Source organism: Motacilla alba, chromosome 2 (assembly GCF_015832195.1).
Source record: "Motacilla alba alba isolate MOTALB_02 chromosome 2, Motacilla_alba_V1.0_pri, whole genome shotgun sequence".
NCBI lineage: Eukaryota > Metazoa > Chordata > Aves > Passeriformes > Motacillidae > Motacilla > Motacilla alba.
The window spans coordinates 95,819,619-95,846,141 of NC_052017.1; the positions used below are offsets into that span (position 1 = coordinate 95,819,619).

The 26,523-nt window shown below is 34.2% G+C and overlaps 1 protein-coding gene across 4 annotated transcripts in view; it reads left to right on the plus strand.

Annotated features, from left to right (window-relative positions):
• The first annotated feature begins 74 nt into the window (after positions 1-74).
• Positions 75-26,523, plus strand: part of RTTN (rotatin) — a 79,247-nt gene continuing 52,798 nt past the window's right edge. Inside the window, exons 1-18 of one of the 4 annotated variants that reach the window (XM_038128498.1) lie at positions 75-196; positions 797-984; positions 2,208-2,403; positions 4,083-4,172; positions 5,338-5,416; positions 6,619-6,733; positions 7,264-7,414; positions 8,330-8,495; positions 10,990-11,171; positions 14,107-14,225; positions 15,863-16,033; positions 17,345-17,557; positions 18,795-18,907; positions 20,020-20,146; positions 21,227-21,352; positions 23,419-23,535; positions 25,283-25,422; positions 25,670-25,841. In XM_038128498.1, coding sequence (XP_037984426.1) covers positions 166-196; positions 797-984; positions 2,208-2,403; positions 4,083-4,172; positions 5,338-5,416; positions 6,619-6,733; positions 7,264-7,414; positions 8,330-8,495; positions 10,990-11,171; positions 14,107-14,225; positions 15,863-16,033; positions 17,345-17,557; positions 18,795-18,907; positions 20,020-20,146; positions 21,227-21,352; positions 23,419-23,535; positions 25,283-25,422; positions 25,670-25,841 — 2,496 coding nt within the window. In that variant the 5' untranslated portion in view covers positions 75-165. Of the gene's footprint in view, positions 197-796; positions 985-2,207; positions 2,404-4,082; positions 4,173-5,337; positions 5,417-6,618; positions 6,734-7,263; positions 7,415-8,329; positions 8,496-8,842; positions 8,858-9,781; positions 9,943-10,989; positions 11,172-14,106; positions 14,226-15,862; positions 16,034-17,344; positions 17,558-18,794; positions 18,908-20,019; positions 20,147-21,226; positions 21,353-23,418; positions 23,536-25,282; positions 25,423-25,669; positions 25,842-26,523 lie in introns of those variants that run through there. The other 3 variants (XM_038128500.1, XM_038128502.1, XM_038128501.1) reach the window with 3 other exon arrangements.

Here is a 26,523-nt window from a genome sequence, read left to right on the forward strand (position 1 = left end):
GCCGCGGCGCGACGAGAGTTCCCGGCGTCCTTCGCGCGCAGCGCCGGGCGGCGGCCCCGGGGCGGAAGCGGGCGGACTACATTTCCCGAGGTGCTCGGCGGGCGCCTCCAGCCGGGCGGGCGGCGGGTCGGCGCGGCGGTTGAATGCGGCGGGCGGAGCGGCGCGATGGAGCTGTCGGCGCTCGTCAGGAAGCTCGGTAATGGCTCCTCTCCCTCACGGGCCCGTCGCCTGCGGGGCTGCGGGCAGGGACAGTCTGCGGCCCGGCGCCGCTCTGCGGGAGTCCGGCCGACCCTGCCCGGCCCCCTCGCCGCTCGTCTGCCTGCCGCTCTTCCACTCCGCTCCCCACGGCAGCCGTGGAGAGGGCGGCGGTGCTCCCCTGGGGGGACATGCTTCCCTAAGGAAATGCCAAAGGCTTCCCCTTCTGACACGGTGCCTTTCTATTCAGGGGGCTTTGGTAGTGTTTTGTTCGGTTGGTGAGTTCGAGGCAGCTTTCCGTACCCACAGCATACTCTGTAGAGGTTCCGGTACCAGATTAAATCAGTAGAGGCGCTTTTGGCACCGGATTGTATCAGTATATCTTATTATGTCTCACCGCTTTATACTCACGCAAACACACTTGATGAGGTTCTTGCTGGTGGCTGCTAATCGTATTTGTCTTCCTGGTAGGCATGATACTGGCAGCTTGTAAGCCGGCGTTTTTTAACTGCATCTCTGGCAGCCTTCTGTTTCTCCAAATAAGAAAAAAAGTTATGTCAAATAATTTTATGGGTTTCTTAATCCCTTTTTTTTGGGGCAGGTCATGAACTGACAGAGATAAGAGAGCGATCTTTGAAGACAATTCTGTTTAAACTAGACCACAACTTGATTTCCTATGCTGATCTGGTCCACGAAAAAGCGCTTTGTCGTAATCTTTTGGAATGGTTCAATTTCCCAGTCGTACCAATAAAAGAGGAAGTGTTAAATTTTGTGAACAGTTTGATCAAGGTATGACATACTAATATTCATTTATTTTTAAACTGTATGTTTTTAGAAGGCTGAAGCTAAGTAAAGCTGGGTGTTACTTGACTTTGTATCTCCAAGTAATGAGATTTTCAGAGTGTTTTACAAAGACAGGAATGAAGCCACTGTGTGTAGACCAAAATTAAAACAATTTCAGTGACTTCAAATGGGTAAGAGAGCTGAGAAAAATAGTTTTTTCTGGGTTTCTGCTTCAGTTTCTCAGCTTCTTCGGTTTCTCATCTAGTGCTTCATTTTCAGCTTGGAGTGTGATTTGCAGCTAAGCATTTGCATTGTTCCTGGAAAGTAAAGATTCGAACATTGTTGCAACTAATTTGAGAAAATGTTACAGAAACTTCAGATAGTTCAGATTTTTACATTCTTGTGTTTTAATCACTAAACTGCAACTATGCAGAGTTGAAAAACAACCCATCCTTGATACTGACTGACAGATGTCAGGGTTTAACCCCAGCCAGCAGCCAAGCCCCAACACAGCTGCTTGTGTACACCCTGCCAGTGGCACTGGGAGGAGAGTGGGGTTGGTAAAAGGGAGAAGACTCATGGGTTGAGACAAAGGCAGTTTCTTAGGAAAAGCAAAAGCTGCACAAGCAGAGTAAAACAAGGGATTAATTCACCACTTCCCATGAGCAGGCGGGTATTCAGCCATCTCCAGGGGAGCACAGCACCCTTACATGGAATAGTGATTGGAGAAGACAAATACCATCACTCCAAATGTCCCCCTTTATAGACTGAGTATGCTGTTGGAACAGCTGGTCTTTAAGGTTGCTGATAGATGATCTTTAACCTTCCAACCCAGGCCTTGTAGTGATTCTTTGATATGGAATATCCCTCTGGTCAGTTGGGGTCACCTGTCCTGGCTGTGTCTCCTTCCAAACTCCTGTGTACTTCCAGATTACTTGCTGGGACAGCAAAAAAGCCTTTGGTTCTGTATAAGGCCTGCTTAGCAGTAACAAAAATATCTTTATTATCAACCCTGTGTCCAGCAGAAGTTCAAAACACATCCCTGTGCCAGCCACTGGGAAGAAGATGAACTCAGCCTCAGCATAATGGTCTAAACGAATAAAGGCAAAATGTAACTTAAGAATTTCAATTATTTTCTTTCTTCCACCTGCTGCTCTCTATTCCCTGCCCCCATCCAGAGACCTTAAGACTCTTCAAACTAACTTTGTCAGTTATTTGTCTTAATGTAGCATCCACCTGCTGCCCAGAAAATGATTGGAATTGGTGCAGTGGAATTCTTCTCTCAGCTTCGCTCCGATGTGGATCCAAATTTGCAGGCCATAATTGATGGGATTGTGGATAGACTGTTCTTTCTTTCTTCGGAACTCCCTTCTAGTTCTTCAGTATGTTATCAAGCTCAGTCTCAGCCTTCAGTAGATCAACCAGGTACATTACTTGTTTTGAACTGTAATTTATTTTATATTAAAATAAAGCAAATGAAAAGGCTGTGAGAAGCTGATGTTTTCAGGCACAGTTGGCGAATTATTCCTGAGAGATCAGTGAAGTGTTTGCTAATCAGATTGTGCCAGAGACAGTGTGACCTTAGCTAAATCACCTGCTGGCATTCCTGTAATGGAATTCCGTATCCATTTCCTCAGTGTATAATATCTGTTTTCTATAATGTACAAAGAGCATGACACAACTTCCAAGGACAGCTTTATGGCAGCAAGTGTGTAGCAACTTCATATAAATCTGTAATTTAACCAATATGCTTTGCTGCTGTTCTTTGTATAGTAGGCTCTAGCTTGGAAAGCAATTCAAATCCAGTGAGAAAAAAGAAAAAGAAAAAACCAATAGTTGATCCTAATAGAATGATTTTTGAAACTACTATGCTCTATATACTTAGTATTGGATATGCATTTGTTGTAGAAGAATACATAAACTTTCTTTAAAATATCATATTATGTGTGAAGAGCTATTGCTTGCTATCTGTTACCTAGCTCATTATCTGTCTGTTACAATGAATTTAATTTCCTCCTAGATTTAGTCTAACCCATTTGTTTCTCCTCTTCTGCCTTAAAAATTTTGGAACAGAGTTTGGAGGAGAAAATTACATATCAAGTTACCTTACTTCCTGCTTATTGTGGGAAAGACAGTGCTGTTACACAGTGTGTGTTGCACTAATGACCACACCTCTGTTACCCATGCTGTGCAGTCACAGAGATAAAAGTAATTTTTTGTGGTTTCTGTCACCTCTCTAATGCTTTGAAATGTAGTTCACTAGAACTATGTGCCTGGTGATTAATTTTTAATATTTTTTCCTTCCTATGACCACACGGAGGCAGATTTTTATTTAATGTTTCTACTATATGGGGAAGAATAGTCTTCTACATGTGCATTTTTAAATTATGTCTTTCTGAAACTACTCAGTTGAAGTCATTTATACTGTAAATTGTGTGCATGTGTGGATGGAATAATCCTAATGCTTTCTAGCAGGAGTGTTGTATTTTTCTTTCTGTTTCAACTTCAGCTACTGGAAAAAATGCTGTAAAAAAAAAACTAATAACCTGGCATTATCTAGTTTGATCCTTTGAACCAAATATTATGGCCCAGAGGGATTGTTTTTACTGTTAATATTTCTTGTGTACTTTTTAATACAGTTTGCATATGAATGACATGAGGCAAAATACATTCATGCAAGAGGGCAACTTTCTAGGTGATCTAAGAAGCCAGCAGTTTGGTAGAAAAAGATTTTAAGTAATTAACTTAAAAAGTTAATTTTATTACTACAGAGGTAGATTAAAGGAAAGCCGTTTATCTGGCTGTCAGTCCTCCATCAGGCTGTGTAATTGTTTTTGCTATTGTTTGTATGGTATGCTAGTTAGTGTAAAAAATGGAGAAAAATGCCTCCTTTACAGTTGCAGAATATGATTATAAAAAAAATAAACATTGACACACTCTTTTTACTCCATTTTTCTGATAATCTGAGACTGTTTTAACCTATTAAGGAAACTGATTTAAAACTCAAGGGCAAGAGGGAGGTAGGTAAGGAAAAGCATGAAAATAAATTGAGGGGTTTTTTTGTGCATGTGCATTTTTTAAACTTACCCCTTTTTTGATTTTAGTTCTGCCTCAAGAGGAATTATTCACTGGATATTTTTGTCAAAGTAGAAGTCATCTGCCGCAGTTAGAAATGTCTCCCAAAAGAACAGTTGGTATGTGTAGTTATAAAAGAATATGTTAATTACAGAAAGAACTTAGAGTTGTAATTTAGATAGAATTCCATTACAAATGTGGATAGCAAAATTGGCTCTTCTTTTTCCTTTTGTTATTCTGTGAAATCTAACACCACAGAAGCTACAATTATAATGCTTATAAAAATGACATTAATCTTAATAGGTATTTCCCTTTTCTAGTAAGTCGTGTAGCTCTTTGGAATATCTAACGTACATTAGAAACTGCTGCAATTTTAAAAATTATTTAAATTGCCACTGTTTTCCAGATGATCTGTGTTTCATAATCAGAAGTGGCTTAAAGCATTAAGTACCTTTTATTTCAACAAAACTTAGTCTGAAGTATCTTTCTACTTTTTGGAAAACTGGTTTAGGTGCAAGGGGAATCTTTGCTTTGTATTTAAATGAAAACTAGTGTCATGCTTTGATTTTTTTTTTGTCAAATGATATGAAGTGTTTCATTGACAACCACAGATCAATAATATTTTGGCAAGTCTTTGCCTGTACCAGTGTACCAGTAGCAGTTCTCAGGAGAGTGTCTTATTTAAAATACAGTATGGTGCTGAGATCTGGAGTTTAAAATATGACTTTGCAGTTACTGTTGGTAAATCACCAGTTGAGTTTTTAGCAAAGTATCAGCTATCTTAGGAGATGCGCAATAATTATTACAAACTTTTAAGTTAGAAATAGCTTTAAAGTTATTTTCATTACAAAGTTATTATATGTCATAATTTTGTAAGAACAATAATTTCTACTGCTTGAAGAGTAAAACCATGAGGTGAATTTTCCATTTTTAGAGATCATGCTAATGGATAAAATATTCTTTAGTAGCACATACAAATTGTAATTTAATTGAAAGCATGATGTGGCAGATTGAGTATTCTTCCACTAATGCTGTGTTAGTTATTAGCTAAAGCTTTCTTCAATAAACATATTTCATGTGGATTTGATAGGACTTTAGTGATGTTTTGGTATTTTTAAGAACTCTATAAGCATTTCAGTTTCTACAAGCCTATGTTTACTAAAAGATATTTCTGTATAAGATAGTATATTCTCTGTAAGGTTTTTACTTTGCCTTGGACTTATACAATATAATATTTATATACAATATATTTCAAGACATCTGCTCTCCATTTTTTTTTTGCAGCGAAATGCTTGAAATTTTCCACCTTTCCCTGGTTAACTCTGACTTCCACAGATAGACATGTTCTTTCATCAAATGAAAGGTGCAGTAATAGAAACATTACAATTTCCTTGTACTTTTTCTTTCTCGGAATAGTGGCTGTAAATTTCTGTCCTTCTGCATCTTGAGGTTGTTCTTGTAAATAGCTCAATGAGCTAATTTTTGATAAATGGTCATAAAATCTGTGCTGAAGCTGGGCAATATCACTCTCCATTTTATTTTTTGTATTTAAATCAGAGTGTCTCGGGTATTTTGTTCATGGCACTTCAGTCTGTATTTTAAATTTCTTAAGTGGATCAAAGATTTCTTTCAGCTGATAATAGAACAAGCTGAAATAAAATCATTATTTTCTTTACCCCCATGACCAGTTGGTAGGAAAATCCCTACTTTCAGTAGTAGTTTTAGGCCAATAAGTTTAGGTATAGGGCCTTATCCAGGCATTGAGTCATTCATTCCAACTGTCTTTCTGCAGTGACTTTTTTTTCTTTAATTTAGAAAAAGTGTTTGAAGTGCTCCAAGGGAGAGTTCTGTCGTTGGGATTCCTTATGAGTTGTCACAGAGATCTGATAGATTTCTAGCATAGTTTTTTTTTTTTTAATGTGTGTTTGTTTTTTCCTTTTGAAAGATTTCTGAAGCTGGAGAACCTGTTTAATATTTAATTTCCTTTATGCTGGAGTATAGAAGAGCCACACAGATTTGTAACACTGGACATATTTGATTTTTTACAATGGTTTCTGAAACAATTGGAAAAAGTGAAATAGACTATCCTAAAGATTCTTATAATTTACTAATATTAATCTTAGAGAATAGCTAATAAATTTCTCCCTTTTATGGGATTTCCCACTTATGTAATGCAAGTGCTTTTAAGTTATACGTGAACCTTAGTAATGAAAGAAACTTTCTGACTGGTATGAGTTATATTACCATTGAGATAATCACTAGCTTCACAGGGAATTTCCAGTAGTTCTTATTTTAATTTCAAATTCAGAATCAATAAGGTTATTTCTCTTCTTGTAACCAAATTTTACTTGTGGGAATTGAGTTTGTTCTTTATTGTGTATAGGATTCATATAGCTAAGGAATAATTCAACTGAAAAAATGATATGACAATAGAATTACAGAGACTGTTTTTATGTAGATTCTTCAGTGCTGTGATTATAACTTTCTTGTAAAGACTTGTTCAGGCTAATAATTACTGGTTGGTTTTCCTTTCATTTTAATACATATTTAAATATGAACTTGTAGCTCTTTGAGAAGTAACAACCAAAGTTTAATTTGGAGTACATGTGAGCTTCTTCAGGATGTGATTATGCAAGATTTTCCTGCAGAGATCTTCCTTCAAAGGCCAAAGATTGTACAGGCAAGAATTCACATAAAGTTTAAAGTTTTTATTGGTATAAGCTTTTCCAAGGATGAATTGATGCAAATGATCCAATTTGTTTTTAAGCAGAAGAGTTAAACAGAAGTACCTTCATGCTGACTCCGGGTGCATAGGAAAGGGGACATTGTCTATATATTGCGGTTTTGAAGTTTTTTGCTTGTAACAATGTATATTGCTAATCAGTAATGAAGTGTGTCCTGAAGTAATACTTTGTTTCTTCTGAATAAGATAAATTTGTGTGGCTGTTGTCAGCACACCCTCTGATGGGCTCCCATAATGAAAGTGGTGACGTTATTGGAAACATAATGTGAAACTTGGCTTCTTCCTTAGGCCTGGTAGTCCTGCAATCAGTAATGAAACAGTAATTGAGCCTATTTATGCTTAGCTGTGATTTTGAAAAACACTTGGAAACATTTTTTAACTATATTTAGTGTATAGACTTGCTGGCATGGTTGTTCATGACGATGATTAATGTTCAGGTCTTGATGTTGGTGGTTTTGTCTTTGTAGAGCCTTTTGTCTCTTCTAAACTTGTCTTTTGGAGGAGATGGGAGACACCAGTTGGCTTTGCAGGCTGTGTCATGCTTGCAACAGCTCTGCATCTTTTTAAGAAGTAGGCTTAACTTCCATAGAGATCCAAGTTTTTCTTCCTCAGAGCAAGGTAGGTATTTTTAAGTATTTGAGATACTGTTGTTTTTACTACAGATAGGATTGTCTAAAATTACAGAAAAAAACTGAAACTGGAACCTTATAGCAAATGTAATCTTGTGGAATTGTTTTGGTGTTCAGTGCTATTAATATTAATTTTAAAAATTTGAGTACTTGTATTGTTTTAAAGTACTTACTCAGTTTTACTTTCCTGTGATTCCCCATTCATCAACTTCTCTGAGTATCCAATTGTATGTCAGCAGGGGAGGGATTTTCAACTAGAACTAAACTGAATCTGTAAAATAAAAGTGGGCAAAGTTTCAGAAAAGCTTTCAAGCTATTAGTACTTTACAATGTAGTTACTAATTTCATGAGCCATTTCAACTTTTTTTCTTTTTTCTTTTGCTGATGGCTAAAAATACTTTAATCATTGTTTTGAATTTTGCAGTCATGAGGGCTGCTTCTAAAATGCTCTTAATGCTTAAATGTTGTAACTTTAATGGTGTAGATTACTTATAATGGTCTTCTTGTTCCTATTTTGTCATCTGAATTGAGTCAAAGTTTCATTTCTGTAAATTGGTAGTCTGGGTCTCTTCATAAGATTGTCCCTATATTTGGTGTCTTAATAAATGGTACTGGCTGCTAATTCAGTTATAACATCAACAAGTCCAATAGCCTTACCCAGACACTATGTTTCTATTTTTAGAACTCAAGATATATGATTCAGCTGGGATCTTAAGTGATGTTTGCCGTGGAATTTGGTTTCCAAACTCTGCTACTTGCCTGTGATAGGTTGTTCTAGGTCATGAGTATTTACGTGGTGTTTTTTTCCATATCCTGACTTAGTTGCTATTACTGTTTACTATGTAGTATCTTTCAGAATAATGGATACTTCTAATGGAAAATATGTCCTTTGTGTTACATAAAGGCACAGCTTCCCAGAATTCATCTATATCTTACTGTCCAGAAGCAAGAGGTGCTCCTTGTTCTCAGAATCCATCACCTGGAAGCAGTAGTCCTCGGCCCTCTGTAATTGGACGGACAGTTCAGCGTCCTAGGGGAGATGGTCAAGATTGGGATGCAGTATCTTCTAGGTGAATGAAACAGGAAATAGCTTACACTTTTGTTAAAAACATTTTAATATAGGATTATGTTATTAGCTCCTTGTCAGTGTGTGGATTGATGCAATGGTTTTGGTAACTTGTGAAGATTCAAACCATGTTTATGAATTAAACCTTTCTTGAAGCAGTGTTCAGAATACATAAAAACTTTGCCACGTTTTGTACCCAACCACCATTTTAAACAAAGTCTCTTCCTATCAACTGTTATTGCTTGTGCATGTATTTGTAAGACACAGAAAAGCATATATTCAGTCTATTGCTGGAAAGTCAGGGATTTTTCTTTTTTTCAGCAGATGACCTCATATGTTCTTTTAAGTGGAATGGCCATGCCATAGGTAATATTATATAGTATTGTCAAAAGTGCTATGCTGTATAAAGATTTCTATTGAAGTCTTTAAAATTTGTTGTTAAATATGACAACAAATTTCAGTTCTATGACGTGTAAATATTTGACTCTTATATGAAATTATAAATTATCTGTGTACCCTCAAAATGTAGAAGTTTTTGTGTGGTTTTGTTGCTTGTCTTGCCCCGACTTAAAGCTGCTGTTCAAGTACCAATGTCTTCTAGTATGTGGGATTTTAAAAGTCCTTGTAAATCTGTGTGCTTGTTGGTGGTTCATTTGAGTCTCTGTGATATATGGGCTTAGTGATTGAGTACCTCCTAGGTATTCAAATAGACTGTGATGAGAATAGCTCAATTATAAATACATCTTGACAGTCACATTAAAAAGTTACTTTTATTGAAATCTAATATATTAATTTTTATCATGTAACTAGTATGGCACTGTCAATGAATTCCAGGCTTTAGGCCTTTTAGGCCCTGGCCATTTTCTGAAGCCGAACAGTTAACAGTTTAATAGCAACTGGTGTATATCGTGCAAGAGAGAATGATGGCCTGGCTGTCAGTCTAGAAATCAAAGCTGCATAAGAATAAGTACCAGTTCAGGCAGTGATGAGACTTCTAGAAACCAGGGAGTGCTAATAGGGTCATTTTATGAGCTGTTTATGACTGCACACCTTTATCTTGCATCCTGTGTGCTGCAGTAGACCTGCTCACTGCCCACGAACCTCATTTCTTACAAAAATATAATTTAGCCAAGAGGTAGCATAAAGAACAACATGATGTTGAATAGAAGATATGATAGAGAGAAATGACAGTAATGTTGCTCTGACATTTGTGATTTTGATAAGGAAGAGCTGCTTTTAGTGAATCTTGTCTTTTCCTACATAATTGTAATGTAAATTTGTTGCTATTTATTTGTATATTGTTATTCTATACGTAACTCTTCTTTTCCTTCTTCTTTAATCTTGAGACTCTTCAATCTATCTGTTTGTCTGTTTCAAATTCTGCCTGGAAACTTAACCTTTCCTCTTCTGAATTGTTTTTGTGATTGATACCTCTCCTTCCTTTTCCTCTGGTAAGTGCAGCCAAACCCAAACTACGTATTGGTGAGCTCTTCTGTTTTGCTTGTAGGTTTTCTCTTGACTTCTTAATCAGATGGCATTTAATTTTTTATAGACATCTTTTACATTTAATTAGACAATAGAATGTAACACAGTCATGCCACAATTCAGTTTCTTCAGCTTGTTTAATAATAAAAAAGGGAACCTACCAAAACCCAGTTATTAGTCATACAGGTTTTTAAAGGAAGTCAAGATTGCTAAATATTGTTTGGGGTGAGAAAACTTTAAAAATATGTTCTGATTTTTGTTAATTATAATGCTGATAATGGAATTAGATTATTGTTAAAAACCTAACACAGTTATGAACTATATATTGTCCATAATATATGAACCATATATACAATATTTAATGATATATATATATATCATAGATAAGATAGTTAATAATTTAAAAAATCTATAATTTAATAGCCTTCCATATACTTTGTAGTATATACCTGATTACATTTAAGGCTTTCTTGGACAAGGAAATACTTCCTGTTCTACAGTGGATGAGGTAGTCCTAAGGAATAAACAGAACTCATGCTTCTTAATTTTCCTTCTAAGAATTCTTATGGCTAGCTATAGAGGAAGGTTTTAATATAGTAAGTATAATTCAGGCTGAAATTTGATTTAGTAAATTGTGTTGCTTCAAGCAACTGATAAATTTTGTTTGTCAAAAAAAAAAAAGAATTTCAAATCCACTGGTCTTTCTCATGCAATATTGTGTTTGTTGCATGTGTATTTCTTCCAGTACACAGTGCTAAGTCATTTTGAAGATGATTACCGAAACATTTGGCATTCACTTGTGATGCTACCTGTTCTGACATTTAAAAAAACAATGAAACAAAATCTCCCTCTTCTTGCAGCACTGGTAGATAGCAGAGAATGTTTGGGATGGGAGGAAAGATATGCTTAAGGCAGGAGTCATGAAAATACTAAATGCTGGTTATAACATCTGTACATATGTGTTTTCTCTTTGAAAGAGTTAATTATATTTCTTTTTTTATTTTTGTTTTAAGTGGAAACAGTACTCAAGCAAATGCAAACTCCAGAATCTCTCTGCATTCCCCATTTGATGTAGGACATATTGACCTACCAGATATTGAAAACGAGGACACTTTGGAATTACAGATGAAGCAGCTTAGCCTTCCTCAGTTCTGTGTTTCCATCTTGGAAAATGCAATACCTCTTCTAAGAACAGGTGGGAAATTTTTGAGTTAAGTATTTAACTTGCATATCTTTCCAATCCTTATTACAAGATACTCTTGAGAAGTTGGTCGATGAGGTGACTACCTCAAATAAATAAGGCACAGATGACTACTGATGCACTGTGGCTGGTTACAACAGATCTTTTCTAGGGACTTTGTTCAGGTCACAAAGCTTGAATCTTCTGATTGATTTCCAGAATTGCTGCAGAAGTTTTAAGTTCTTTTTACTGACAGTGGCAGGAAGTCAGTATATGGTAGAAAAATGGTGTGTCCGGATAAAATGTCATTCAGGAAGATGGAAAAATAACCACTCTTACCCAAAGGCATTCTCCAAAGGATCTGTTTAAGCACAGAGTTTTCCTCCTGTTCAAGAAATAATAAATAAAAATTCTGGTGAAAGGCTTGTTTTTATTCTTACAAATGCAGTAACAAGTGGTTTAAGGAACATAAGTAATGATAGTCTAATTGCAAATTTTAATTTATAGAGGTTCTAAATTGCAAAGCCCTTTTGGAGGACAATCTTTTTGCTCCAAGGTTGTCTGAAATGGTATTTAGCTGTAAAATGTAATTCAAAACAGGTATTGGTAAATGTGGCCAGAGTTTCAAATACAGGAGCTGGAAATGTGCATCTATGTATGACTAGGATACTAAAAGTCAGAGGCTTCAACTTACAAAAATTCTATGAAATGTGTATGAAAATTATTCAATTCTTTTTGTTTTGTTATAAACCATCTAAAATGAATTAAAGTTTTGTTTTTCCCTTTCATAATAGTGCTATTTAAATTTTAATTAGTCACAAGCACATTCATTACTCCAGCATCCTTTATTAATGCAGAACTGCAGAAAATGTATTTTCTCTCTATTCCATTTCTGGTGCCTGTCACTTTGAATCTGGAGAGTTAAACGATGGTTTTTCTACATTTCAAGGTTCTTTCTTTCAATCTTGTCATAGAATTAAAACAGTTTTACTTTCTGCAAAGATAGACCTGTCTTCGTCTTCCCCTTAGGTTTTTTATACTTCTTAAACTCTCCTTGGTGATATTTCTTCATTCTTCCACTGTGCCGTAATGAGACACAGATTGTAAGAAAACTAATATTTTTATCCTGTTCCTGTTGATCTGAAAGCCTGTGATCTGAAGGCACACTGTGAGACAGTGTGATATTGTGAGACAGTAACACACAGTTTCTCATGTGGTTATATTTTGGGTTATCTTTAGTGAAATCGACAGGCATTTTTATGAACATTATTATCAACTTATATGGTATAGTGTAGATTTTAATCTAGATGTTTAAATTACAGAGTAAAGGAAAAACCAGTAAGCTTATTGTAAAATTTGCTGCCTTTTATTGTGCAATATGGTGTGTATTTTAGTTAAGCTGAAATTCTGTTCCTTGTGGAGATGTTCATTGGAATTTTTCTTTCTTTGTGCTGATCTGCCTTGTAAGCAAAGTCATTGCAGAAATCAGTAGTGGTGTGGGCTTGTTTTGGTTTTGTGGGGGTTGTTTTGGGGGTTTTTTTGGGGTTTTTTTTGTTAAAATTGAGAGATTTATTAAGTTAAATTGGCCTAAAACCCATGGAAAACAGAACTTCTGTGAGATAAGTAAAACCAAGCTTTCAAAAAGGCTTTGTGCCATTTTCTGCCTTTTCTCACCTAAAGCAGATCACTGAAGCTACAAATTGCGGAAGCTGTGATCATTATCACTACACATCTAGTCACATAAATAAGATATATTTATATCTTAGATATAAGATAAAATTATAAGAGATAAAATTTTCTTCCTCAAGTATATGAACAAGGCTTCTGCAGTGTGAAAAATTTGCAAGAGATAGAAAAATCCACAAAGAAATTAATGTTTAATTATAACAAACAAGTAGACCTTTATTTTTTAAGCAGATTTTGTTTTGAGGATTTTGAAGGATGCAGAATTTTGATCTTAGTTAAAAGATACATTGAAAATTCAATGCTATTGTGTGAAATCCATCTATGATTTTAAATAGAAACATACCATCAACAAGTAACTAAGCCAACAGTTGCACTACATTGATTATTTAAGGGAAACTGTCACCGTATGGTTCCTTAAGATGTCAGACAGATTTGGCATCTACGCTTGTGTGAGGTTGAAAATATTTGGTCTGGTTCCAGATATTCTGCCTTGTTCTTCACAAAACCTTCTCATTCCTCTGTTTTCTTATTATCTGGGTACATTAGGAGGAGGTTTATATTTGTAGTAAATGTAGGCTGTAGATTTCTAAGCTCAGGCCAAGTTTCTCTGTGGCCACATATTCAAGCTTAAAATTGTACAAAGGATAAAAGTTACTAATGGACCAGATTAGCCTTGTTATTCAAGAGACACTCAGAAGAAGAAATGAAAATTAATAAATACCAGCCTAAAAGCAAAGGGGAAACTGTTACAGAGAATTGTGCAAGTAGCTCAAGTGGGTATTCATCTCTTTGTCTTTTAAAAGATCTCAAACAAAATAATCTGTGAAGAAAGGCACTCCTATACCAAAAATTCATATCAATGGGAATAGGTAATATATGCAGAAGATTTGTGGCATTGATGTGTGGATGGGGAAAATTATTGACTTTATTATGAACTTTAAATAAGTCTGTAATCAGATTTACAGCTGTAGTAAAGTTCATGATTATTTTCTTAAATAATTTTGTGATAGGTTTTAAGGAAATTCAGATTTTTTTCTAAGTATACAATTGCTTTAAACTGTTGTGATTTTGTCTGGTTATTGTCTTCTCTGATTCAGAGCTATTAGTGGTTGAGGACAGTTAGCATTAGTTTTGTAGAAGCATATAGGAAAATTAAAACACCAGAATTTCATATGAGGAATAATCTCTTGTTTACAGTGGTGTCTTCTGAATATCAAAACACAATATTTTGTTTATATTTGAATTTATCCTTTATTTGTGTTTGTAGGTAGTAGGAGAGTGACAATGGAAGTTCTTGAATTGCTTGTTGAAGACATGTCCCTTATTGGTGATGCTATTTCTGAAAATGTTTGGGAAGATGACAGCCTTTTTGCATTGGAATTGGTAAGTTTCTTCAGGTTTTGATGAGCCACATTTTTCTCCTTTGATAACCTTCGACATTTTCTGCAGCTATTTGTATATCTAAGCTTCTGCTGAACTGTGTGTTTGAAAATTTTAAGTAGTTTATTGCTAGTTGTATTGATGTCACTCTTTAAAATGTAAGTTCTTTTACCAGACAATACTTGGAGTTTCACCTCAAGAAAATAAGCAGCCATTGAAAGAAACACATGTAGGGAAGGGAAACTGATAAACAATCTGTTTAAAATTGGGGAGATAACTGTTCAGATCCAAGACTGGAATTCTAAGATACATGCTATCCATTTCCTACACAGGAACTATAGATCCCTGTACAAATTTTAGCTATCTTAACAATTTTGCTTAGCTGGGAAAGAAAGAAGGGGCCTTTTTGGCCCAGCAGAGATTCAAAGCATTCAGGTTCTGATGACTAAATGTTTTAAGTTGCTGAGCACAGTTGAGAGTTGTTATATACATGAATTATAAAATTAGTGAATACAGGTAAAAAGATTATAACTTGCTCTTTGAACACAAGTGAAAGCTGAAGCATAAGCTGGCATGGCTCAGACATGTAGCAAACATACCAGAGTTGCAGACTGAAACTTGTCTAAAGACATGAATTAAGCATACTCTTAAATGCACTTGACTCATTCGAATTCATGGAAAATACCACTGAATATGAAACAATAACAGCTGCAATATTAATTAATTAAAATATTGCTTTAGGCTTTCCTGTTCTCTATTTTATAATTGTTAATATATTAAATTTATAGGACCTATTAGTGAATGAGAATTTTTTCTTTGAATTTCATCTTCCAATCTGTGAAAATCTATTATAATTGATCAACATCACATCAATGCTGAAGATTCCTTGCAGAACATTTAATCTCAGAAGCTTAATATCTCTTAATCTCCTTGTTTTATGATCTGAATCAGTATATTTCATTGCTTATAAATATGTCAAACTACAATAGAATATATTATATGTATACCGTACTGATTATTACTAGTAGTATAATGTTTGTTTCCAGGCTACTAATAAACAAACCCCCTGCAAATAAGGTGGGTAATGGTAAACAGTTATATTGATTTTTTTTTTTAAATAGGGGAGAGAAAGAAAAAGGTTTTGCTGTTTCCTTTGAGAATCAATAGGGATAAAAAACTGTTTGATATTTTCAAAGTTATTGTGAATTGGTTTGGGAAAGTTTGTTTTATGGTTTTTTTTAAATTTTAAGGCAAAGCTTTATTAACAGGTTCAAACCAGGACTTAATATTTCCTTATTAAGACTGAACTTCAAAACAGGTAAAATTTCAGAAGGTAAAAAGTGTAGTGAGCAGAAATAAAGGTGGCGGGGGGGGGAGAGAAAAGTGGGAGAGGATAAGGGGAAGGAGCAACCAGGAATGGGTGATTATTGAGCTAAGTATTCAGAACTAATAGTGAAAGTAGACTGAGGTCTAGGACTAATGCGTGGGTGACAAAAACATTGCTATGTATTTTGCAGCATTTATGCAATTTTAGCTTATGTGCATAATTGTGCTGATGATACTGCAGGTGCTGTGTAAACACTGTAGATGAACAGTGATGTTTCATTTTTTTCTAATTGTATTTCTGATTTTGTTTTCAGAAAGACAAATTGCTTCAGGTCTTGGGTTTGCTTGGAGAAACTATATTATATCACAAAAGCAATATAAGTGCAGAACAGCCCAAGGTGATGCTGGTGCATCACAGAATGGCATTTATTAGTATTTCACTCTTCACTGTTAGATTGCTCCAAGTACTTCTTCCTGTAGAAAAGGTATGTCATCACTAATTATGAGTGATTGTCTCTTGGTTTTGCATTTTAAGAGGGCAGTAAGAGATAGTTTCCTCAGGGATGAATACTGAGAAAATAGCCCCTTGGACTGAGAAATTAATCTGATTTGCACTGGGTGATGTATGATCACAGATGGCAACTTTGTCCATTCTTCAGTTACAGTGGATTCTGCAGATTGCAAATATTTAAAAAAAACCCAGAACATTATTAATATAGTTTTAAAATGAATTTTTGAAATTCAGTATTCTTTTTCCTCCTGTAATGTTTTTTTCTGATATGATGTGTGGTTTGCAAGGCTCTGCTGCCCCCTGCTCGTTTGTAGTATGCATGCAAGTAAGAGTAGAATTATGTAACATGTAAAATCATCAGTCTTATTCTGATGGAATGTAGTAGTCAATTACATTTTGTAAATTGGAGTGATTTTAATTGTTCTTTGCTTCCAGTGCTCTTTTAAAATTCTGTTCTAGCTCTTAGGGTTCAGGGGTTTTGTTTGTTTGTTTGTTTGTTTTTTAGTGTGGAGGGGTTTTTTTGTTTATTTCGGTTGGGAAGGTCTGATGAAGTTTTTGTGTGATGGAAAGTGTTAGACATTTAAACCTAAATCGGTTTTAATTTTTGGACTGGTTTTTAGAGGCATGTAGCTTTTCCTAGGTATTAATTAATCGAATTAGAAGATTGATTTTCAGTAACAGACTTTTTGTCACAAATATTAAGCCTTGTACCTGAAAATAAGTGTAAACATACTAATCTAATGTCTTTGCATAGTTTTTGTCTTATATGTTCTTGTGTACCTAATGCAAAGTTTCCATTCTGTGTATAAGTTAGAACTAAGTTACTGTATTTGAGGTCAAAATTTAAGTTGAAACATGTACACTTGCAATTAAAAATAAAAGAAAAAAACCCAAAACAACAAGAAAAATCCCAGTCCTTAGTTTGCAATATGACCGTGTGGAATCGTAGACAGCTTTTTTAAATACAGAAATAATTGTGGTTTGTGTACTCTCTGCCATCTCGTGGTCAGACAGTGAATTGACTCCAGCCAGCAGTGTGCCCTGCCTGGATCATACACTACTTTTGTGACTGGCTGCACATCTGATAATAGGAGTGACATCTAAATAACTATCACTTTTAATGAAGAAAAAAGAATTCTTCATATAAAATTCATTTAATGAAATGTGTTTTCTAAATTTTAAGTAGCAACAATAACAACTGTACTTGTTGAATGACTGCAAGTGCTATTGTTGGTGTTACTGTATTTTCAGGCTGTTATTCTGACAGCTGCTTTCTTTTTCAAAGGCGAGTAAAGTTACACAAAAGAGTTTGCTGAATGCTTTGTTCCTTCTCTCACTGGATATGTCATTCTCCTTGGAATACCCAAGCATGCATGAATCCATTGCAGCCTATCTGGAGCAGATGAGTACTGAGAACTACAGCATTTATAAGCAAGTTTCAGAAGCTGCATATTCGATTGAATGCACCTGTAGCTTTATGGTTGAAGTTCATAAGGAGGTGTGAAACTTTATTATATAAAATATTTCCTGTAGGCAAATTTCTTTCCTCACTTTGTTTTCTCTCTGTTAAAAATTGAATTCTAACATAGCAGAGGAAGATCCCCAAGTATGAGTATTTTGTATGATGCAAGGTGTAGTTAATTTATATTTGTTTTCATTAATACTAGCCGTGATGTTGGTAAAAAAATCTTATCTGAAGTAAAAACAAAGAAATAAATAATTGGAAATTGGAAATAGGCACAGGACCTCTTATGGGCAAAGAAAGGGGCAGCAAATACTCTGCTTATTTATACAAACATATACATGTATATCAATATATATCTTTATATATTATACATATTTATATATTCAAATAATACACTTTTTATTTTGTATCTATTTATATAGTGTGGGTGTATGTCTGTTGTTCAGGAGTTAAATATATCATTCATAAAATTTTAAATCCCAAGTACTTTGGCAATTGCAGCTTTAATAAACAACTACTAGACTGGCTGAGGTTCGTTTCACTTTGTTATGAAGACAACTGCTTTATTAGTTTAGAGATTCTAGCACAGTACTGAAATATTATTCTCCATTATCCAAATGGATAAGCAATTTGCAGAATACTGGTCCTATTGATCCTAATATAGATGAATAACATACAGAATATAAATATAATGCTGTCTTAAATCAGAGTTAATCTGTCCTTTGTCTAGGCAGGTTCTGAAGTTAATAGAAGCAATGCTTTGCTCATAAAATGCTCTTTACAATGAAATTATTGCCATCAAATTTAAATGGCTCCTGTTTAATGTATTTGATAACCAAATATGGTGAAGACATATTTACTTAAATTTAAAAAAATAAAACTTGCTTATTAGTAATATGTTAAAAGTTTAATAGTTAAATCTTTTATTATATTCCTCACACATAAAATGCATATTGATAAAAAAATAGTGATTTGAATAGTGCTAAAGTGTTCATGCTATGAAATGTCAGACATACATTATTCCTACTGAGTTTAATAGCAGTTTATTTGGACTCAGCAGCTGAAGGGCTTTCAGCTCCCCAGAACAGGTTCTAATTTTTTTTTGTTGAAATCTATTGGATTAGTTAATTATAAACTCTGTGAAAGACTGAACAAAAACCTACTTAGTATTCAATTATGATAAATTTGGAAATATTTTGCAGTAATACTGGATACTTTCAATTTTACTAATTTAGTTAGTTTCATTCTTTTTCTTCATTTTACTTCACAGGGGGACAGGAATCTTTCTGAATTACTAGAATTGGCGGATCAGGCTATGAGTAGTCTACCCTTCCACCTACACTTTCCCTTGCTTCAAGAATGCATTCACATATGCTCAAATATGTGAGTACATTACTATTTAAAACTCTGCTTGAGAAAATGTGATTTTTTTTTTTGTGGATAAGGTTTCTGAAATAGGAGCTCACTTCTTTATTCCTTGTAGGAACAATTATTTTCTTTTAGCCATTGAACAGACTGATTTATGCCAGTCTGTGGTGGATTTACTGAAAACTAAATTTCAGTTGCTTAAAAGTTAACTAAATTCTATGTACAAACTTCTATGATTTTGTGTGTAAAGCATGTGATTTATAAGGAAGCAATCTTAAATACTCTGATTAGTCTTTCAGATTTCTTGAAAATCATTTGCCCTGAATATATTTGTATCACTTACTTTTATTTTACTTTCAGAAATCCTAAAGGACTTCCTTTATTGTAGATGCTTTATATTACAACATGACATCTCATTTATTAAACAGCATATTTTTATTGCTTTTGCAATTTTTCCATGTCTCTAGTTAGAGAGTAAGTTAGCTTATGGTGCCTGAAAAAGTTCTTGAAGAACAAAAATTTAATTATATACTAATTCAGAACTTGACTTTAGGGATATTTTTCAAAGGAGACTGCATTTAAGAGCTATCCAGTAAGAGTTCTAAATTGTGAAATGTAAAAATGTTTTTCAATGTTCTAATACTTTTAGAATTTACCGTCATTTGGTTGATGTTTCAGGCAATAGGAAATGCAATTTTTTAACTAGTATCAATTCCCTTCATGACAGTGAGATGGACTTTAACGTCCATAATGAAAAAATCCTAAAAGCACAGGTGTTTTTTATAATCATATATATGATTAAATGTGTCTACTGAAGCTCAATAAAATGTTATGTTTTCAGATGAACATCAATGTTTCTTAGGTTCTTAATTTTGATGACAGAGTTTTAAAAAACTATGGTCTTTGATTACCTACCTGTTTAAAAGAAAAAATATACAAACACAAAGATTGATACTATGATTTTGGCAAATATCTTGTCATCTCTGAACTTTTTACTGTTTTCCAGAATGTATGCCATTGGAAGATGTATTTTTCAGAGATAGTCCTGAAATTTAACAAGAAAATTTTTTAGGCATCTTTAGGTACTGTAAAATAAGTTGGTTTAATTAACTATTTTTCATTTTTAGTTGGAAGTCTGCTGAGGCCAACTCATTGCTTCAGTTGGAGGGTCAAAAGTTGCTTCTCCATCTATTGTCTCATCCTTTGTTGAATATAAAAGCTGAAGCCTATCACTGCTGTTTGGAAGTGGTTAAGGTTTGAATTAATGCTTACTTAACACTCTTGGTGTTGCACTCAATAATGCATGTTATATGGTTTTGTCATTAGAAGCATTTTTAATACAAATTCTCTTTACTGTGTTATATGCTGAAAAATCAGCATGGGCCTGGGCTTGCAGTTTACTGTTACATTCTTGATATTAAATTTTATTAAATTTTATGAAGTTTTTATTAAATTCTTTACGGTCTTGGTATTAAATCTACTTGGTTAGGTTAGACTTCACATACTGCACATAAAAAATGATATGTAAAGAACATGTAAATCCTTTTATATACTCCTAATGTTGTTTGTTATTTTGTTTTCTTTGGGGTTTTTTGCCTGTTCTGGAGTGGTGTTGTGTGTGTCTTGGTTTTCTTTTTCACATGGGTATTTTGTCATGGCCTTAGCTTTTGTAATGATAGCCCAAGGGATAGAGCATGAACTTCCTAGAAGTATGGCATGAACTTCCTAAAGGTATGGCTATACCCTGTGCTGGGAATGGCAATGTCATATTTATCAGGTCATTTTGGGTATTCCGTAATATTGGCTCACAAAAGAAGAATAGTTTTGTATTTTGATATAATACTTGAGTGAAGCTTTTATTTTCTATAATGGACATAATCTGTACCTAGTGTGCTTGTAGCACAATCCAATAATGTATAAATATGCTGGAGCTAGGCTCTCTGAAAAAAACTCCTATCTCCACTGAATGATGCTTGTCTCCTTTTGCAATATTTTTACCAGCTTGTTTTACATTTTTCTTGTTTTAATCTAATGCCAAACATTGTCTTATTTAATGTAATATACAGGTTTTCAAATTTATTTTCACAATTATTCAAAATAAAACCAAAATTATTTTCTATTTCTTAGTCCTGTGTAGTAACAGGAGTTTCCATCTGTGATCCAAACAGATTGTGTTTTTTCCAGGTCTGTCATGTTTAGTTTTCAAAACTAGTCTTCCAAAGTGCATGGAGAAAGTCTTTTACTGCATGACAACTTCAGTCTGTCTATAAAACAAGATGTGGTAGTTGAGACTGACTTGAATTTTTAAACTAACCAACTTTATTTTTACTGAAGGACTGTCTAGGTATCCATAATATTGCAAACCCCGTGCCTTCAATCTGCCAGGGAGTACATTTTCTTCTGCACCCTAAAGTGCTGTATGAAATCTGCACGTTTGGCCTTCAAGAAGATAAGAGTGAGGTACTGTGTTTGCTGGCTGCTTTTGTGAGTTGGTGTGCATGCAGAGTAGGTGTTGCTGTTCTCCATAGTGTTCTAATGCTTACCTGAAATTTTGACCAAATATTGTTTCTTGTATACAGAAAAGCTATGCAAATAATAAGGCTGTAGTAAATGGAAGGATTTTTTTATACAACGAATTCAGAGACAAGATAATATGTGCATAGGATGTTAGTAACTGTAATAAAGACCAATGAAAAATGAAATAAGACATGTTATTTTTACTTTTTTCCTGTAATATTCAGCCCTAGTAAAGTGTGTGTATGATGAAAAAGTATGTATGGTGCTTCACATTTATGGGAAACATGAACTTTGAAGTCTCAAGTTTTGTAAAAGTGGGGTAACCTCTGAAATGGCCGAAGAACAAAAAGACACTTTAAATCTGCAAGTCTTTGCTATAAAATTGTATTTCACCACCACAAACATCTGTGTTTAAATATAGTTACAGAAGTATTATAGAAGTGTTCTACAATGTTGTAGAATAGGACCAAATTTCCATTGTCATGCATATAAATTTATATGCATGACTGCTTAACATATGTCCACTAGCCTATAGAGCTAAGTAGGGAATTGTGAGAGGACAATAAAGTTACTTATGTTCTTTATAACAACTCCTTTATACCTGATCTATAACATCCCTACAGTCAGAAAGAACATTGACTAACAAATTATTTGTATATTTTTAGTTTCTCTTCTGGAATGAGATTTTTTTTTTAATTCAATACTATGCAGACTTCCATTTAAAAGTGTTTTTTTAGATGTGAGCATTTTCAAGAGAGAAATAAAAAGTCTTTGAGAATGTGCTGTATGTTTATGCTTTGAATGTAATTTATCTTTTGCAAGGAAAGCATTTACGTTGGCTACTCTATTGGATATGTTATTAAAAACACAGAGTTTTCTGCATAAGTGGTTGTTCAATCAAAATAAATAGATTTCAATTGATGCTGAATTAAAAAAATCAGAAATAGTGTCTATTTACAAATTTGTCACATTTTGTTTTCTACTTTATAGTGCATTTGTATTATATTTCTAACAAAATTGGTAAAGAACATCATATCCAAGTATTTTTTTAATTTATATTACTTCTTGCTGTATAACTGCTGCTTAAATCTTCATAAAGTATCAGTTTAATCTTTTAGGCATGTGACATTGAGAAAAAAATTGACAAGAACCTTGTATTTCAAGGTTTGTCTTTTATTTGTCATATGATTCTATAAAGACAGTCTTTCTCTAAAGATAGTCTAGAGTGATATTATTAAAGGCTGTCCTTGTTGCCTGGGGTGAGACGTTTTTTAGCTCTGGCAAAAAATGCAGAGTTTTAGCTGCTGACGGGTAGGTGTTTTCACACTATGTAAGGAAAAGTTAATTCTGATAAGCTGGACTTTTTTCCTGCGTTCCCATTGCATTAATAATTTTAGCTTGTAAATATTTTAATATTACATATTATGTAGATTATATACTGGATACGTTAATGCAGTATAAGTGCTGTATCACATAGCTTTTTTTGGTTTTGACAGAGGACTTCAAATGAATTATGATATAGCTTGAAATATTTGGTAGCCTTCTTAGTTTGACTCTGCCTCAGGAAAGTGAAATGGCCACATAACAGGCTTTAAGTCTCTTGTCTTTCTGTGTCTTCAGAAGCATATCATAGACTGGGAAAAAAATGCCCCAGAAAGGCAAGGTCAGGAAAGAAAAGAAACAGAATTTCTTTTACCTGCAGGATAGAAAGCCCAATAGGTGTAGAAGTTTTAAGTAATGATTTATTTTATTTCAGAAAAGACAAACCAGAGTTCTAAGGAGAAAATGATTATGTGCTGTTTAGGCAGAACTATTTGTGTGTTTTCTCTTGGAGGCTTTTTGAACAACTTAATATGTAGTTGAACTGACAATTTAAGTGTAGCAATCTGCAGTAACAATATTTTGTCTTTGAGACATTTTTGTATAACATCTCCAATTACAGCATTGACAAACTGACTTAGACACATCAGTGGTTGCATTAGTGGTTTGTTTTTTTTGTTACTGACCAGGTGAACTCTACAGCCAAGGCCATTCTGATACATCTGTTGCAAGGACGGTTAATGATGGAAGTATTGACTTGGAACAAGTTTATTGAGGCCCTCTGTCCTGTTCTTCCTGTTTTACAGGTACTTCTAAGTGCTTTAATCTGAATTTGATGTATGCAATCATGTATTCAGGTTAAGTAGCAGATGGAATATAGATAAACAGTAGCATACTTACAGATTTGTTCTATCAGGTGTCAAATGGAGAAATGTTTTATAGGTGTCCTAATATCAGTAAAGTTGGTTAGTACATTGAATTTGTAGACACATTTTAGCCTGGTATTACTTGGGCATGAAATGTGAAATGTTGTAGTACAAATGAGCCAGTACTGACTGGGGCTTAAAAGGTTTGAAGTGATGAGTGGATAATGCAAGTACAGATTAAAGCATTCATAATTACAGGAATGTCCCCCATGTCTTAAATTTGAAAACTGTAGCTCCTCTGTAATAATAGTTTTCTGATCAAATACGCACTCAAAAACAGCAATCAGCCTACGCTAATTTTTTAGTATATTTAGATATTTGTTTTTTGGTGTTTTTGTTTCCATTATTATAGAAGTATCCCTTAAGCCTTAGTCTTCATGTTTCCAACAATGCACAAATTTAATTTTCATTATTTTTACTCTCAGCTTGATCTGAATGGAACTTTTGCCTTTCTCAGTTGGATTTTCAACATAATTGCGTCATCTGGGTTCTTTACTGTTCTTTTACTAGTACTTGAAATTTCCTTATTGTGGTCTGCCCTTAGTCTTCCAGATTAGATATTTTGCTGTGTTTGCCTGGTACCTGCTTTTTTTGCCTTACTTCTCTCTTAGCTAATAAATTTAAGTATACCTTTTTTCTTCATTTTCCCAAAAAAATCACACTCAATAAGTGTACCAACTTACTTGTTTCCCTGCTGTGTGTTCATTAATTGCCTGCACCTCAGTATTGCCCTAATTTGAAAAAGTAGCTTATATAACTTTACTCTGTATGCAAATTGCACAAAAATCAAGGTAAAAATAGGGAGAAATTGCAAATAAGATGGGCCATGAAATAGATGTCTCAGAAAAATATGTAGAGGAAATACACTGAGAACTTGAAAGAGAAGGGAGAAGGGTTATTTCAGAGCGTTCTCAACCAGTCATTAGAGCTTTTTTATGTTACCTGCATATATATCTTATAAATTATTGATATTCAAGACTAAATGGAGATTTAATATAACATGTAGGCTAAACATGTGAGACATTTTTATGAGTAGAATTTCCCTCTATTCTGTAGCCTATAGTGGCTTTGTACAGTAGATACCAGAGTAGGGTATACCAGAGGTCTGTGTTTACCAGATGCATATAAAATGCATTGTATTTTGCTCTACTTTTAAAATGTTTGCAATATCATTACTTGATACAACTGATTCCCTTCTGTCTGTATGTGAAAACGCTTTCATGAAGATCTGAAAATAGATAGAATTTAATATTTTAAAATAATTTTCTTGTAGGGACTAAATTTTGTTTGTTGAAATGGAAACTGGGCTTACAGAGCAGAATCATGTTAACAGATTGAATGGTGAAGCTTTGGGTCAAAGCACCTCTGAACCTTATAAAGAAATCTTTAATTTATGTACAGGATCATTTTTTTTTTCACAGATGAATAATTAATCTGCAGAATTTGAATGTTTACTTAAAAATAACTGCATCGTTTTGGTTTTTTTTATGTTGCTCGTTCCGCACTCTCCCTTAGACCCTAAAATGGAATTAATTACATTGTCTAATTTCCTAAGTTAATAAGTGGATTTTTATAAGTAATAATAATATAATTCTGGAAATTTTTGTTTGGTGTTTGTTTCACTTAGGGTTATGCTGACACAAAAGATACTTTAGGTAAATGCATCCTCTCTTTGAGTGAAACAACCTCTGACAAAGGAGAGGGCATTCTCCCGGGAACTCCCAGACTACAGGCTGCTCTGCGCCTTCTCTTCTCAAAAAAGCAGCTGTAAGTGATGCTCTGTAGCTTTTCAGCTCATCTTCTCATGTTGATGACAGCAATGTCTTCTCCTAAATGTTATGCTGTGTCTTGATTTGAAAGGTTGATTAATTAAGTCTGAATTGAATTGCACCCCATATTAACTTTTGAATTACACCCCCTATTAACTTTAAAAACAAATCAATTTCTAACTGTGCAACTCAAATTTTCCAGTATGAGTGCTTTATATATTTATTTTAAGTGTTTGTTCACTTAGGGTTCGTTCTGTAGCTGCTAAACATTTGGCATTCCATGTTCTCAATGAAGAAGGGGCAAACCTGAAACGCCCGTGCCTGGATGGTAATGTGCTTTCCAGCATTTCAAACTTATTTATTATAGAGGGAGCTATGGAGCTAAAATTGGATGATAAAATGAACTCAATAATTAAGGTTAGTAAATTCTGTCTAAATTTTGCGCTTCTACCTGTCCAGTCTCTGAGTTTCCACTTTCAGAAGCTTGCAATATTTCATACAAATTGCCTTGCTTCATAAAAAGAAAGCTGTTGATGTATTCTTTCTGTGTGCACTGAAACAGTAGTTCTTATGCTACCATTTGCATCACTAAGAAAAAATCATTCCTTATTTTCTTCTGTGCAGAAAGGATTTGATTGCAGAGAACACAGGCCTGGTCTGTTCATAACAATTTCATGCTGTGTGGATAGAGTCTGATTTTTTTTCTAGATTTTTTTTCTAGATTTTTCCCCCAGAACACCAATTTTTACTAAAACAGGCACAAATAATTTTAAGAGGAAATATTTTAAAACAGATTGCAAACTTGTATCTGTGTTTACTTAATATTGCTGCTGTTGCAAAGTGTAAAGCAAATAATGAGTATATGACTCAAGGGAATACCTCTCTTTTTTTCTTTTTGATTTCTCATCTCCCTTCCATTCTCCTTTCTTCCTTCCCCTCAATACTGTCAGATGAAAAATATGATAAGCAAATGCTTAGATGCTTGACTCTATTGCCATTAAAAAGTCAGTCCCCTTTACAGGCTTTAAAGCATGTTCTAGCATTTCTGTATAGAGTTAAGATTTCTGTAGTCTTACATAAATCAGGCATTATTTGTTAG